This window comes from Gnatocerus cornutus, chromosome 3, assembly GCF_029298725.1.
Source record: "Gnatocerus cornutus isolate USDA-ARS CGAHR chromosome 3, icGnaCorn1.1, whole genome shotgun sequence".
NCBI classification, from domain to species: Eukaryota; Metazoa; Arthropoda; class Insecta; order Coleoptera; family Tenebrionidae; genus Gnatocerus; species Gnatocerus cornutus.
In genome coordinates this window covers 21,198,418-21,214,635 of record NC_142235.1, presented here as the reverse complement: position 1 = coordinate 21,214,635, position 16,218 = coordinate 21,198,418, and the positions used below count along the sequence as shown (strand labels likewise).

The 16,218-nt window shown below is 34.5% G+C and overlaps 1 protein-coding gene and 1 long non-coding RNA gene across 4 annotated transcripts; both read right to left on the bottom strand.

The window, feature by feature from the left end:
• Positions 1–16: 16 nt before the first annotated feature.
• Positions 17–2,070, bottom strand: LOC148178111 (uncharacterized). 2 transcript variants are annotated; one of them, XR_015769739.1, is made up of 3 exons: positions 1,742–2,068; positions 159–297; positions 17–101 (listed from the first exon to the last, which is right to left on the bottom strand). It is a non-coding gene; the product is annotated as an uncharacterized LOC148178111 (long non-coding RNA). The 2 variants fall into 2 exon arrangements; XR_015769740.1 differs by having other exon boundaries at positions 20–101; positions 155–297; positions 1,742–2,070.
• A 1,665-nt stretch (positions 2,071–3,735) lies between these two features.
• On the bottom strand, positions 3,736–14,706 carry LOC148178110 (kinase D-interacting substrate of 220 kDa-like). 2 transcript variants are annotated; one of them, XM_088032589.1, is made up of 3 exons: positions 14,170–14,269; positions 13,766–14,121; positions 3,736–3,811 (listed from the first exon to the last, which is right to left on the bottom strand). In XM_088032589.1, the coding sequence occupies exons 1-2, from the start codon at positions 14,182–14,184 to the stop codon at positions 13,822–13,824; spliced, it is 315 nt and encodes a 104-aa protein (XP_087888715.1). In that variant the 5' UTR covers positions 14,185–14,269; the 3' UTR covers positions 3,736–3,811; positions 13,766–13,821. The 2 variants fall into 2 exon arrangements, with proteins under 2 accessions (XP_087888715.1, XP_087888716.1); XM_088032590.1 differs by lacking the exon at positions 3,736–3,811 and adding an exon at positions 14,453–14,706 and having other exon boundaries at positions 14,002–14,121; positions 14,170–14,399.
• Between the last annotated feature and the right edge of the window lie 1,512 nt (positions 14,707–16,218).

Here is a 16,218-nt window from a genome sequence, read left to right as displayed (position 1 = left end):
GGTGGTACCATCAAGATGCTGCAAGATGTGTGTAGTCATGAGAAGACCATCATCTATATACTCAGTCTCTTAATAATAAACTCTGGTAATGAAGTTGGAACCTGAAATACCACAAAACATTATAAAGCTGGGATTCAAACAATTTTCAGCTTACCTGCCTTTAAAAATTTCTATAAAGACCCGGAAATTTGTTGCAAATCAAATCCAAGACTAAATACCTTCAAATGAACTTCTTAACTTGTGTGATTTCTTTGGACCATTCCCAGAAGAACGAGAAAGTAAAGAATTTGTTGTGCTCTGAAAATAAGTCTTAATTAGTAAGAATTATTTCGCTTCAACATGCAGCATATAGGCAACCAATTATACACCTTAGTAATTTTTGGTAAGTTAGTAACTTTTCTTTCTTAGGTTGATGCCAGTTTGCACCAACCGTTCAACCAATCAAAATTAAGCAAGCATTTCTAAGATCTGTGTTTTTGGCTCTACAATTTTGAAATCTAATAGAGTCAATATACGAATCAAAAAAAGTAACTTTCCCAAATTTCATAACTGTTGCACTAAAATTACCAAAATTACGAATTAAATCACAATCAACTCAAAATCCTTCTTTTGGAAAAAAATGTTCTATAGTTTCTTCATCATATTGATACAACCAACATCACCAACAACTTAACCTCCAAAATCGCAACATTTAATTTTCTCTTAACCTTCTCCCTAATAAAGAATTGATTTACCCCCAATAATCTTTGAATATTTCCACAAGAAACTGGATAAACCATCTGGCTCTACAACAGAACTCTCCGTTCTTGGCTTTGTTGGAAAAATCGTAAAATTTACCTTAATTTACACGGTTTTGGCTGGTGACCACGACTAAAACACTTGAAACACTTCCATGAATGTTTCAGAACACAAAATTTCACGTGGGAACACTAAAAACTTGTGTTTTTACGCGAAATTGGAGAGCCGGCCACTTACAACAAATGACATCTACCGAACTGACGACAGCTGCCGTCTGTCAAACTCTAGCGCGGGACTTTTGAAATTTGAAATTGGTAGAGTTAGAGTTGGAAATGAAAAGTCTACGTTTAGTTTAGGTTGCAGATAAGCACAAAGGTCACAAATTTTTATTTAAATTTTTCATTATTCTCCTGATGTTGATATGTACACAACGAGTTAACCTCAAAACTTGCTAAATTCAGTTTTTCTTCAATTTTCTATCTAAAGAATTTAAAGTCAGATTTACAAGAAAGAAATTTGGAAAATTTACACACGAGGGGTTGACTGATGGCAATGAGCGCCTACTTTTTATAAGGTGTCTGCAATTTTTGATTGGTCTCAAAAATAAGCATTTTTAAATCTGTGTTTTTGGCTCTACAATTTTAAAATTTAATAGAGTCAATATACGAATCAAAAAAAGTAACTTTCCCAAATTTCATAACTGTTGCACTAAAATTATCCAAATTACGAATTTCAGTCAAGGACGTGGAAACTTTCACTTGTCTCAAAAATTAAAATTTCTAAAATCTGTGTCATTGCGACGCAAAAATAGTAACTCCCCCAAATTTCATAGCTGTAGCACTAAAACTACCAAAATTACGAATTTTACTGTACTAGAGGACGTGACCATCAATGCGCTCGTCTAAACTTCGTAACAGCCCCTAGGGATGTTTATTGGAAACAGTTAACGTCTTGGGCAAGTTTGCCAAAGACCATGAATGGAGAGAAAAGAAAACAAACAAACCTTCCATCCTTCCTCAACAAGCAGCGATGCATCCAGAACTCCAGATCTCACGATTTCAAAAAACCAATAAAAATTCTCCATAAACTTCCGTTTCCTGATGTTTCCTTGACTTCACAAAATATCTCACAAGACACCAGATGACCTTCAGAGCCTTTGTAGTATTTTCTTTCTTGACAACTGCATCTCGATGATGCTGTTTCCGTTAGTTGAGTTCCTTTGGGCCTTCTCTGGAGAAACACTCGTTTTCTGCTCGTAGACTCGTCAGGTTTGGAAACGTTGCAAACTTCGTGCTCCCGCAATGAAATCAGCAACACTCAATATTTCCCAGTCACTGAACGACATCTTCGACCACTGGAAAAAGAACATTTGACTTTGACTTAAAACATGTTTAAATTTAACCTTTTTCATCCACATTGCAGTAAAGCAGCACCTTTTTCCTGATGTTATGCTCCTGGATCAATTCACTTTACTCTGGGAGCATTGAATGGGTGGTTTCTTCAATTCTGTGCAATAACTTGCAGAGTCCTTCAGCGTTGAGCGACGACAACCGCCTTTTCGACATCTTAGGCTATGGGTATCATCCATCGATTCAGTCTCTTAATAATAAACTCTGGTAATGAAGTTGGAACCTGGAAATACCACGAAACATTTCAAGGCTGGAATTCAAACAGTTTTCAGCTTACCTGCGTTTAAAAATTTCAATAAAGACCCATCAATTTGTTGCAAATCAACTCCAACTCTAAATAGCTTCAAATGAACTTCTTAACTTGTGTAATTTCTTTGCTACCATGCCCAGAAGAACGAGAAAGTAAACAGTAAAGAATTCTGGTAGTTTCTTGTTAAATCATGAACATAACCTCAATGTGTGCTGTCAAAATAGTCAAGTTAAGACATACGTTAAGATAGAGACACAATAATTTTTAATAATTAATAGAATCGTAACCAAGTCGTGAATGTTAAATCAGACTTTAGATTCTTACTCCTGAGGACAAAATTAATAAAAAGAGTATTTTCTTGCTTTAATTTTCATCGAAAAACTGCAAACCAAATAAAAGTTTGAAAAATTAATAAAACATTAACGGAGCGTCTGATCGAAAAATCTTTGACGGATTCTTGTTCCTGAGGTCCAAATTGATGGAAAAAGTCGGTTTCAAAGAAATTTTATTTTTTGTCGAAATCGCCAAAAATCCATGATGTTTAGTCTTTGAACTTTTTTTGGCGAAAAACGCGAAAGTTCGCAGATCGACACGAAACTATGCACATGGCATAATTTGACATTTCCACATCCATTTTTAGTCTCCGTTCCTCGCTATCTGCAAGATTTTTTGAGAAAATGCAAATTAAAAATTTTAAAATTCAATTTCCCGCGTCAAGCAATCTGTCAACGAAGCATAGAAGCTAGGACATGCGTCAACAGTCTTTAGTCCATAAATAATATTAAATAAAATATTAACAAAGTCGTAAATCTTAAATCAAAGTTCAGATTCGTTTTTCTGAGGTTAAAATTAACAAGTTAAGTAGTTTATTGTATTTATTTACACCGAAAAGTGAGAGAAGTTTTTCCATAAAAGCCACCTAGCGGAATAACGCCGAACTTGATAGTTCACGCCTCCTCTCACCAGAGGGCTAAACTTTTGTTTTTAAAACTTACAATTTTTGAATCAAAACCATTTGCAGGAATAAGGAAGAATGATAAAAAACAATACCCTCAAATTAAACTAAAGGAGTATTAATAAAATAAAAAAACACAAACTCGACACTCTCCCTCCTTCTTGCAAAAAGTGTGAAAAAGTTTCATTAGGAACATGTTTGTTGGCTTACCTAAAAAAGACGAGGGAAACAATCTGAAATGGACGAAACTATCCATTCTTAATTAATGGTAATTGATTATTGCTCTAATTCCAACTGATCCAAGAGCCAAGAGCCAAGGTTAGTCCTTCGCAAGTGGCGCTTCCTCAAAAATATCTCATTTAACGACTTCTTCAATTCTTGTAGATCATTGTTGATTTTATATGCTGATGTAACCGCAGCCAGCTTGTCGGACATTTCAGTGCTCATTTCTTTTTCCGACTAAAACAAACCAAATAGTTTTAGGTGTTAATCTTCCTCTGATACTACAAAAGCCATGACATCATAAAGACACTAAATTTAAATCCCAAATTTGCAATCTGCGTAAAATTCTGCGTTCACTGATGTATAATAACTCAAGTTTTCTCTAAAAAATAAGCGAGATATCGATATGAGAAGTTTGGCCATAGTTTTAGTCATGAATTTTTGCGAAAATTTGCAAATTTCGACTTTTGGAAAATCTAAAAACGATTTCTTATGTAAAAAATCGCGAGAAAAACGATGCCGCAAAGCGCATTCCAATATCTGAAATAGTTTTCGAGATATCGAGCATGAATTGTTTGGAACCTTCAAAAATTTGGCCATCTGGCGACAACCCAAAAATTCAAACGGCCATAACTCAGTTATTTGTTGTCGGATCTGAATTTAAATTCCAGATTTGGATTCAGCGTGAGATTCTGCGTAAAATGAGTCAAAATTTATTGAGTTTACCTACGAAATAAAGAAAGCATTGACCAAAAACTGTTTGGAAGTGGTCATTTTGGGGTGATTTTCAATCAATGTTTTCAAAATGAAAATGACGTTTAATAGCATTGTATTATAAATCATTCGAAAGAGGAGCTCGAAATCTATCTACTGGCCCAATTTGAGATCGATCAAACAAACGGTTTAGGAGTTATGGCCAAAAATAAAAAAAAATAAAAATTTTCATCGTTTGAGTCGCAATTTTTTTTCGCGAAAAATCGACCATCGAATTTTGGGCTTTTAAGCACTTTTTCTAACGTAAAATGAGCCGAGAAAAACGATGGCGCAAACCGCAACTCAATATCTCTAATAGTTTCCGAGATATTTAACTTTGAAAATTGGGAAAAATGAGAAAAAATGAAAATCAACTATCCGAAACTTTGATCGGCCATAACTCAGTTATTTGTTGTCGGATCTGAATTTAAATCCCAGATTTGGAATCTGCGTAAAATTCTGCGTTCACTGATGTATAATAACTCAAGTTTACTCTAAAAAATAAGCGAGATATCGATATGAGAAGTTTGGCCATAGTTTTAGTCATGAATTTTTGCGAAAATTTGCAAATTTCGACTTTTGGAAAATCTAAAAACGATTTCTTATGTAAAAAATCGCGAGAAAAACGATGCCGCAAACCGCATTCCAATATCTGAAATAGTTTTCGAGATATCGAGCATGAATTGTTTGGAACCTTCAAAAATTTGGCCATCTGGCGACAACCCAAAAATTCAAACGGCCATAACTCAGTTATTTGTTGTCGGATCTGAATTTAAATTCCAGATTTGGATTCAGCGTGAGATTCTGCGTAAAATGAGTCAAAATTTATTGAGTTTACCTACGAAATAAAGAAAGCATTGACCAAAAACTGTTTGGAAGTGGTCATTTTGGGGTGATTTTCAATCAATGTTTTCAAAATGAAAATGACGTTTAATAGCATTGAATTATATATCAGTCGAAAGAGGAGCTCAAAATCTATCTACTGGCCCAATTTGAGATCGATCAAACAAACGGTTTAGGAGTTATGCCCAAAAATAAAAAAAAATAAAAATTTTCATCGTTTGAGTCGCAATTTTTTTTCGCGAAAAATCGACCATCGAATTTTGGGCTTTTAAGCACTTTTTCTAACGTAAAATGAGCCGAGAAAAACGATGGCGCAAACCGCATCTCAATATCTCTAATAGTTTCCGAGATATTTAACTTTGAAAATTGGGAAAAATGAGAAAAAATGAAAATCAACTATCCGAAACTTTGATCGGCCATAACTCAGTTATTTGTTGTCGGATCTGAATTTAAATCCCAGATTTGGAATCTGCGTAAAATTCTGCGTTCACTGATGTATAATAACTCGAGTTTACTCTAAAAAATAAGCGAGATATCGATATGAGAAGTTTGGCCATAGTTTTAGTCATGAATTTTTGCGAAAATTTGCAAATTTCGACTTTTGGAAAATCTAAAAACGATTTCTTATGTAAAAAATCGCGAGAAAAACGATGCCGCAAACCGCATTCCAATATCTGAAATAGTTTTCGAGATATCGAGCATGAATTGTTTGGAACCTTCAAAAATTTGGCCATCTGGCGACAACCCAAAAATTCAAACGGCCATAACTCAGTTATTTGTTGTCGGATCTGAATTTAAATTCCAGATTTGGATTCAGCGTGAGATTCTGCGTAAAATGAGTCAAAATTTATTGAGTTTACCTACGAAATAAAGAAAGCATTGACCAAAAACTGTTTGGAAGTGGTCATTTTGGGGTGATTTTCAATCAATCTTTTCAAAATGAAAATGACGTTTAATAGCATTGAATTATATATCAGTCGAAAGAGGAGCTCAAAATCTATCTACTGGCCCAATTTGAGATCGATCAAACAAACGGTTTAGGAGTTATGCCCAAAAATAAAAAAAAATAAAAATTTTCATCGTTTGAGTCGCAATTTTTTTTCGCGAAAAATCGACCATCGAATTTTGGGCTTTTAAGCACTTTTTCTAACGTAAAATGAGCCGAGAAAAACGATGGCGCAAACCGCATCTCAATATCTCTAATAGTTTCCGAGATATTTAACTTTGAAAATTGGGAAAAATGAGAAAAAATGAAAATCAACTATCCGAAACTTTGATCGGCCATAACTCAGTTATTTGTTGTCGGATCTGAATTTAAATCCCAGATTTGGAATCTGCGTAAAATTCTGCGTTCACTGATGTATAATAACTCGAGTTTACTCGAAAAAATAAGCGAGATATCGATATGAGAAGTTTGGCCATAGTTTTAGTCATGAATTTTTGCGAAAATTTGCAAATTTCGACTTTTGGAAAATCTAAAAACGATTTCTTATGTAAAAAATCGCGAGAAAAACGATGCCGCAAACCGCATTCCAATATCTGAAATAGTTTTCGAGATATCGAGCATAAATTGTTTGGAACCTTCAAAAATTTGGCCATCTGGCGACAACCCAAAAATTCAAACGGCCATAACTCAGTTATTTGTTGTCGGATCTGAATTTAAATTCCAGATTTGGATTCAGCGTGAGATTCTGCGTAAAATGAGTCAAAATTTATTGAGTTTACCTACGAAATAAAGCAAGCATTGACCAAAAACTGTTTGGAAGTGGTCATTTTGGGGTGATTTTCAATCACTATTTTTAATGTAAAAACGACGTTTAATACCTTTGTATTATATATCATTCGAAAGAGGAGCTCGAAATCTATCTACTGGCTCAATTTGAGATCGATCAAACAAACGGTTTACGAGTTATGGTCAAAAATAAAAAAAAATAAAAATTTTCATCGTTTGAGTCGCTATTTTTTTTCGCGAAAAATCGACTATCGAATTTTGGGCTTTTAAGCACTTTTTCTAACGTAAAATGAGCCGAGAAAAACGATGGCGCAAACCGCATCTCAATATCTCTAATAGTTTCCGAGATATTTAACTTTGAAAATTGGGAAAAATGAGAAAAAATGAAAATCAACTATCCGAAACTTTGATCGGCCATAACTCAGTTATTTGTTGTCGGATCTGAATTTAAATCCCAGATTTGGAATCTGCGTAAAATTCTGCGTTCACTGATGTATAATAACTCGAGTTAACTCTAAAAAATAAGCGAGATATCGATATGAGAAGTTTGGCCATAGTTTTAGTCATGAATTTTTGCGAAAATTTGCAAATTTCGACTTTTGGAAAATCTAAAAACGATTTCTTATGTAAAAAATCGCGAGAAAAACGATGCCGCAAACCGCATTCCAATATCTGAAATAGTTTTCGAGATATCGAGCATAAATTGTTTGGAACCTTCAAAAATTTGGCCATCTGGCGACAACCCAAAAATTCAAACGGCCATAACTCAGTTATTTGTTGTCGGATCTGAATTTAAATTCCAGATTTGGATTCAGCGTGAGATTCTGCGTAAAATGAGTCAAAATTTATTGAGTTTACCTACGAAATAAAGAAAGCATTGACCAAAAACTGTTTGGAAGTGGTCATTTTGGGGTGATTTTCAATCAATCTTTTCAAAATGAAAATGACGTTTAATAGCATTGAATTATATATCAGTCGAAAGAGGAGCTCAAAATCTATCTACTGGCCCAATTTGAGATCGATCAAACAAACGGTTTAGGAGTTATGCCCAAAAATAAAAAAAAATAAAAATTTTCATCGTTTGAGTCGCAATTTTTTTTCGCGAAAAATCGACCATCGAATTTTGGGCTTTTAAGCACTTTTTCTAACGTAAAATGAGCCGAGAAAAACGATGGCGCAAACCGCATCTCAATATCTCTAATAGTTTCCGAGATATTTAACTTTGAAAATTGGGAAAAATGAGAAAAAATGAAAATCAACTATCCGAAACTTTGATCGGCCATAACTCAGTTATTTGTTGTCGGATCTGAATTTAAATCCCAGATTTGGAATCTGCGTAAAATTCTGCGTTCACTGATGTATAATAACTCGAGTTTACTCGAAAAAATAAGCGAGATATCGATATGAGAAGTTTGGCCATAGTTTTAGTCATGAATTTTTGCGAAAATTTGCAAATTTCGACTTTTGGAAAATCTAAAAACGATTTCTTATGTAAAAAATCGCGAGAAAAACGATGCCGCAAACCGCATTCCAATATCTGAAATAGTTTTCGAGATATCGAGCATAAATTGTTTGGAACCTTCAAAAATTTGGCCATCTGGCGACAACCCAAAAATTCAAACGGCCATAACTCAGTTATTTGTTGTCGGATCTGAATTTAAATTCCAGATTTGGATTCAGCGTGAGATTCTGCGTAAAATGAGTCGAAATTTATTGAGTTTACCTACGAAATAAAGAAAGCATTGACCAAAAACTGTTTGGAAGTGGTCATTTTGGGGTGATTTTCAATCAATGTTTTCAAAATGAAAATGACGTTTAATAGCATTGAATTATATATCAGTCGAAAGAGGAGCTCAAAATCTATCTACTGGCCCAATTTGAGATCGATCAAACAAACGGTTTAGGAGTTATGCCCAAAAATAAAAAAAAATAAAAATTTTCATCGTTTGAGTCGCAATTTTTTTTCGCGAAAAATCGACTATCGAATTTTGGGCTTTTAAGCACTTTTTCTAACGTAAAATGAGCCGAGAAAAACGATGGCGCAAACCGCATCTCAATATCTCTAATAGTTTCCGAGATATTTAACTTTGAAAATTGGGAAAAATGAGAAAAAATGAAAATCAACTATCCGAAACTTTGATCGGCCATAACTCAGTTATTTGTTGTCGGATCTGAATTTAAATCCCAGATTTGGAATCTGCGTAAAATTCTGCGTTCACTGATGTATAATAACTCGAGTTTACTCGAAAAAATAAGCGAGATATCGATATGAGAAGTTTGGCCATAGTTTTAGTCATGAATTTTTGCGAAAATTTGCAAATTTCGACTTTTGGAAAATCTAAAAACGATTTCTTATGTAAAAAATCGCGAGAAAAACGATGCCGCAAACCGCATTCCAATATCTGAAATAGTTTTCGAGATATCGAGCATAAATTGTTTGGAACCTTCAAAAATTTGGCCATCTGGCGACAACCCAAAAATTCAAACGGCCATAACTCAGTTATTTGTTGTCGGATCTGAATTTAAATTCCAGATTTGGATTCAGCGTGAGATTCTGCGTAAAATGAGTCGAAATTTATTGAGTTTACCTACGAAATAAAGAAAGCATTGACCAAAAACTGTTTGGAAGTGGTCATTTTGGGGTGATTTTCAATCAATGTTTTCAAAATGAAAATGACGTTTAATAGCATTGAATTATATATCAGTCGAAAGAGGAGCTCAAAATCTATCTACTGGCCCAATTTGAGATCGATCAAACAAACGGTTTAGGAGTTATGGCCAAAAATAAAAAAAAATAAAAATTTTCATCGTTTGAGTCGCAATTTTTTTTCGCGAAAAATCGACCATCGAATTTTGGGCTTTTAAGCACTTTTTCTAACGTAAAATGAGCCGAGAAAAACGATGGCGCAAACCGCAACTCAATATCTCTAATAGTTTCCGAGATATTTAACTTTGAAAATTGGGAAAAATGAGAAAAAATGAAAATCAACTATCCGAAACTTTGATCGGCCATAACTCAGTTATTTGTTGTCGGATCTGAATTTAAATCCCAGATTTGGAATCTGCGTAAAATTCTGCGTTCACTGATGTATAATAACTCGAGTTTACTCTAAAAAATAAGCGAGATATCGATATGAGAAGTTTGGCCATAGTTTTAGTCATGAATTTTTGCGAAAATTTGCAAATTTCGACTTTTGGAAAATCTAAAAACGATTTCTTATGTAAAAAATCGCGAGAAAAACGATGCCGCAAACCGCATTCCAATATCTGAAATAGTTTTCGAGATATCGAGCATGAATTGTTTGGAACCTTCAAAAATTTGGCCATCTGGCGACAACCCAAAAATTCAAACGGCCATAACTCAGTTATTTGTTGTCGGATCTGAATTTAAATTCCAGATTTGGATTCAGCGTGAGATTCTGCGTAAAATGAGTCAAAATTTATTGAGTTTACCTACGAAATAAAGAAAGCATTGACCAAAAACTGTTTGGAAGTGGTCATTTTGGGGTGATTTTCAATCAATGTTTTCAAAATGAAAATGACGTTTAATAGCATTGAATTATATATCAGTCGAAAGAGGAGCTCAAAATCTATCTACTGGCCCAATTTGAGATCGATCAAACAAACGGTTTAGGAGTTATGCCCAAAAATAAAAAAAAATAAAAATTTTCATCGTTTGAGTCGCAATTTTTTTTCGCGAAAAATCGACCATCGAATTTTGGGCTTTTAAGCACTTTTTCTAACGTAAAATGAGCCGAGAAAAACGATGGCGCAAACCGCATCTCAATATCTCTAATAGTTTCCGAGATATTTAACTTTGAAAATTGGGAAAAATGAGAAAAAATGAAAATCAACTATCCGAAACTTTGATCGGCCATAACTCAGTTATTTGTTGTCGGATCTGAATTTAAATCCCAGATTTGGAATCTGCGTAAAATTCTGCGTTCACTGATGTATAATAACTCGAGTTTACTCTAAAAAATAAGCGAGATATCGATATGAGAAGTTTGGCCATAGTTTTAGTCATGAATTTTTGCGAAAATTTGCAAATTTCGACTTTTGGAAAATCTAAAAACGATTTCTTATGTAAAAAATCGCGAGAAAAACGATGCCGCAAACCGCATTCCAATATCTGAAATAGTTTTCGAGATATCGAGCATGAATTGTTTGGAACCTTCAAAAATTTGGCCATCTGGCGACAACCCAAAAATTCAAACGGCCATAACTCAGTTATTTGTTGTCGGATCTGAATTTAAATTCCAGATTTGGATTCAGCGTGAGATTCTGCGTAAAATGAGTCAAAATTTATTGAGTTTACCTACGAAATAAAGAAAGCATTGACCAAAAACTGTTTGGAAGTGGTCATTTTGGGGTGATTTTCAATCAATCTTTTCAAAATGAAAATGACGTTTAATAGCATTGAATTATATATCAGTCGAAAGAGGAGCTCAAAATCTATCTACTGGCCCAATTTGAGATCGATCAAACAAACGGTTTAGGAGTTATGCCCAAAAATAAAAAAAAATAAAAATTTTCATCGTTTGAGTCGCAATTTTTTTTCGCGAAAAATCGACCATCGAATTTTGGGCTTTTAAGCACTTTTTCTAACGTAAAATGAGCCGAGAAAAACGATGGCGCAAACCGCATCTCAATATCTCTAATAGTTTCCGAGATATTTAACTTTGAAAATTGGGAAAAATGAGAAAAAATGAAAATCAACTATCCGAAACTTTGATCGGCCATAACTCAGTTATTTGTTGTCGGATCTGAATTTAAATCCCAGATTTGGAATCTGCGTAAAATTCTGCGTTCACTGATGTATAATAACTCGAGTTTACTCTAAAAAATAAGCGAGATATCGATATGAGAAGTTTGGCCATAGTTTTAGTCATGAATTTTTGCGAAAATTTGCAAATTTCGACTTTTGGAAAATCTAAAAACGATTTCTTATGTAAAAAATCGCGAGAAAAACGATGCCGCAAACCGCATTCCAATATCTGAAATAGTTTTCGAGATATCGAGCATGAATTGTTTGGAACCTTCAAAAATTTGGCCATCTGGCGACAACCCAAAAATTCAAACGGCCATAACTCAGTTATTTGTTGTCGGATCTGAATTTAAATTCCAGATTTGGATTCAGCGTGAGATTCTGCGTAAAATGAGTCAAAATTTATTGAGTTTACCTACGAAATAAAGAAAGCATTGACCAAAAACTGTTTGGAAGTGGTCATTTTGGGGTGATTTTCAATCAATCTTTTCAAAATGAAAATGACGTTTAATAGCATTGAATTATATATCAGTCGAAAGAGGAGCTCAAAATCTATCTACTGGCCCAATTTGAGATCGATCAAACAAACGGTTTAGGAGTTATGCCCAAAAATAAAAAAAAATAAAAATTTTCATCGTTTGAGTCGCAATTTTTTTTCGCGAAAAATCGACCATCGAATTTTGGGCTTTTAAGCACTTTTTCTAACGTAAAATGAGCCGAGAAAAACGATGGCGCAAACCGCATCTCAATATCTCTAATAGTTTCCGAGATATTTAACTTTGAAAATTGGGAAAAATGAGAAAAAATGAAAATCAACTATCCGAAACTTTGATCGGCCATAACTCAGTTATTTGTTGTCGGATCTGAATTTAAATCCCAGATTTGGAATCTGCGTAAAATTCTGCGTTCACTGATGTATAATAACTCGAGTTTACTCGAAAAAATAAGCGAGATATCGATATGAGAAGTTTGGCCATAGTTTTAGTCATGAATTTTTGCGAAAATTTGCAAATTTCGACTTTTGGAAAATCTAAAAACGATTTCTTATGTAAAAAATCGCGAGAAAAACGATGCCGCAAACCGCATTCCAATATCTGAAATAGTTTTCGAGATATCGAGCATAAATTGTTTGGAACCTTCAAAAATTTGGCCATCTGGCGACAACCCAAAAATTCAAACGGCCATAACTCAGTTATTTGTTGTCGGATCTGAATTTAAATTCCAGATTTGGATTCAGCGTGAGATTCTGCGTAAAATGAGTCGAAATTTATTGAGTTTACCTACGAAATAAAGAAAGCATTGACCAAAAACTGTTTGGAAGTGGTCATTTTGGGGTGATTTTCAATCAATGTTTTCAAAATGAAAATGACGTTTAATAGCATTGAATTATATATCAGTCGAAAGAGGAGCTCAAAATCTATCTACTGGCCCAATTTGAGATCGATCAAACAAACGGTTTAGGAGTTATGGCCAAAAATAAAAAAAAATAAAAATTTTCATCGTTTGAGTCGCAATTTTTTTTCGCGAAAAATCGACCATCGAATTTTGGGCTTTTAAGCACTTTTTCTAACGTAAAATGAGCCGAGAAAAACGATGGCGCAAACCGCAACTCAATATCTCTAATAGTTTCCGAGATATTTAACTTTGAAAATTGGGAAAAATGAGAAAAAATGAAAATCAACTATCCGAAACTTTGATCGGCCATAACTCAGTTATTTGTTGTCGGATCTGAATTTAAATTCCAGATTTGGAATCTGCGTAAAATTCTGCGTTCACTGATGTATAATAACTCGAGTTTACTCTAAAAAATAAGCGAGATATCGAAATGAGAAGTTTGGCCATAGTTTTAGTCATGAATTTTTGCGAAAATTTGCAAATTTCGACTTTTGGAAAATCTAAAAACGATTTCTTATGTAAAAAATCGCGAGAAAAACGATGCCGCAAACCGCATTCCAAAATTACGAATTTTACTGCACGTGACCATCAAATGCACTCGTCTAAAGTTGGTAGCAGCCCCTAGGGATGTTTATTGGTAACAGTTAACGTCTAGCGCAGGTTTGCCAAAAACCATAAATGGAGAGAAAAGAAAACAAACCTTCCGTCCTTCCTCAAACAAGCAGCGATGCATCCAGAATTCCAGATCTCGCGTTTTCAAAAAACCAATAAAAATTCTCTATAAACTTCCATTCCTTGATGTTTCTTTGACTTCACAAAATAGCTGACAAGACACCAGATGACCTTCAGAGCCTTTGTAGTATTTTCTTTCTTGACAACTGCATCTCGATGATACTTTGTTTCCGTTGGTTGAGTTCCTTTGAGCCTTCTCTGGAGAAACACTCGTTTTTTGCTCGTAGACTCATCAGGTTTGAAAACGTTGCAAACTTCGTGCTCCCGCAATGAAATCAGCAACACTCTGAACATTTCCCAGTCACTGAACGACATCTTCAACCACTGGAAAAAGAACATTTGACTTTGACTTAAAACATGTTTAAATTTAACCTTTTTCATCCACATTGCAGTAAAGCAGCACCTTTTTCATGATGTTATGCTCCTTGATCAATTCACTGTTCTCTGGGAGCACTGAATGGGTGGTTTCTTCAATTCTGTGCAATAACTTGCAGAGTCCTTTAGCGTTGAGCGACGACAACCGCCTTTTCGACATCTTAGGCCATGGGTATCATCCATCGATTCAGTCTCTTAATAATAAACTCTGGTAATGAAGTTGGAACCTGAAATACCACGAAACATTTCAAGGCTAGAATTCAAACAGTTTTCAGCTTACCTGCGTTTAAAAATTTCAATAAGACCCATCAATTTGTTGCAAATCAACTCCAACTAAAAATAGCTTCAAATGAACTTCTTAACTTGTGTAATTTCTTTGCTACCATGCCCAGAAGAACGAAAAAGTAAACAGTAAAGAATTCTGGTAGTCTCTTGTGCAAGCAGGATCGTTGTTAATCATTTGTTGTACTCTGAAAATAAGTTTAGTAAATCTTGAACATAACCTCAATGTGTGCTGTCAAAATATTCAAGTTAAGACATACGTTAAGATAGAGACACAATACCATTTTTAAATAATTAATAGAATCGTAACCAAGTCGTGAATGTTAAATCAGACTTCAGATTCTTACTCCTGAGGACAAAATTAATAAAAAGAGTATTTTCTTGCTTTAATTTTCATCGAAAAACTGCAAACCAAATAAAAGTTTGAAAAATTAATAAAACATTAACGGAGCGTCGGATCGAAAAATCTTTGACGGATTCTTGTTCCTGAGGTCCAAATTGATGGAAAAATCGGTTTCAAGGAGATTTTATTTTTTGTCGAAATCGCCAAAAATCCATGATGTTTAGTCTTTGAACTTTTTTTGGCGAAAAACGCGAAAGTTCGCAGATCGGCACGAAACTTTGCACATGGCATAATTTGACATTTCCACATCCATTTTTGGTCTCCGTTCCTCGCTATCTGTAAGATTTTTTGAGAAAATGCAAATTAAAAATTTCAAAATTCAATTTCCCGCGTCAAGCAATCTGTCAACGAAGCATAGAAGCTAGGACATGCGTCAACAGATCTGTCCATAAATAATATTAAATAAAATATTAACAAAGTCGTAAATCTTAAATCAAAGTTTAGATTCGTTTTTCTGAGATTAAAATTAACAAGTTAAGTAGTTTATTGTATTTATTTACACCGAAAAATGAATGCATAATGTGTGTATAATTGGTTGCCTACCCACATTGCAAATTTTAATTTTAAGTAAACTTATAATTACGTTTTGAATCCGACTTTAGAGTACAGAATCTTGTTCCTGAAGTCTAAATTAATAAAAAAAAATGTTTTAAGAAGGTTTCGATTAAATTTCAAATATCAGTCGCGAAGAAACCTGTTTAGTTTTCAACCAATCACACACAGCCCAAATAAGAACCGGCAAATTTAAAGAAATTTATTAATAACACAAACATTAACATGAATAAATTAATGAGTACAAAGTTTCTACTTAAAAACTACAACAGGACTTAGAAAGACGTTGAAAACCGCCTCGACTACACTCCTTACATTAAATCTCGCTTCTTTCGGTCTTTTGACCGTCGTTAAATTGTTGTTACTACAAGCGAGACAGCCGATTTCGTCTAACCCGACTTGTACCTTGAACCCCCCACCTCGTTGTTGAAAAGTGTCCCCCCTTAAAATCCCCGCTTGCACTTTCGTGGTGATTTCGAACGTGTACAAGTTGTACCTCTTGTCGATTTGATCGCGCTGTAAAACGAGCTGCACTCTTCGCGGACTGCTTGCGTGATCGAAGATGGTGCGAAAACTGTTCGAAACCGAGCGGATTTTAATATCGTTTTTCAGTTTTCTGGGTTGATTTCAGGAGGATTAGAACCGAGAAGACGACTTGGATGAAAGCCGTGAATTTCTTGTACCGTGTTTGGGCGGTGAGGACCACGAAGAGGCAGAGAGACTGAAGATGAGGCCGGTGAAAACGAAGAAGGGCTAAGCTTCCGCGGAGTCAAGGTCACGTGCATCGGAAGTCGTGGAACTCTCGCTTC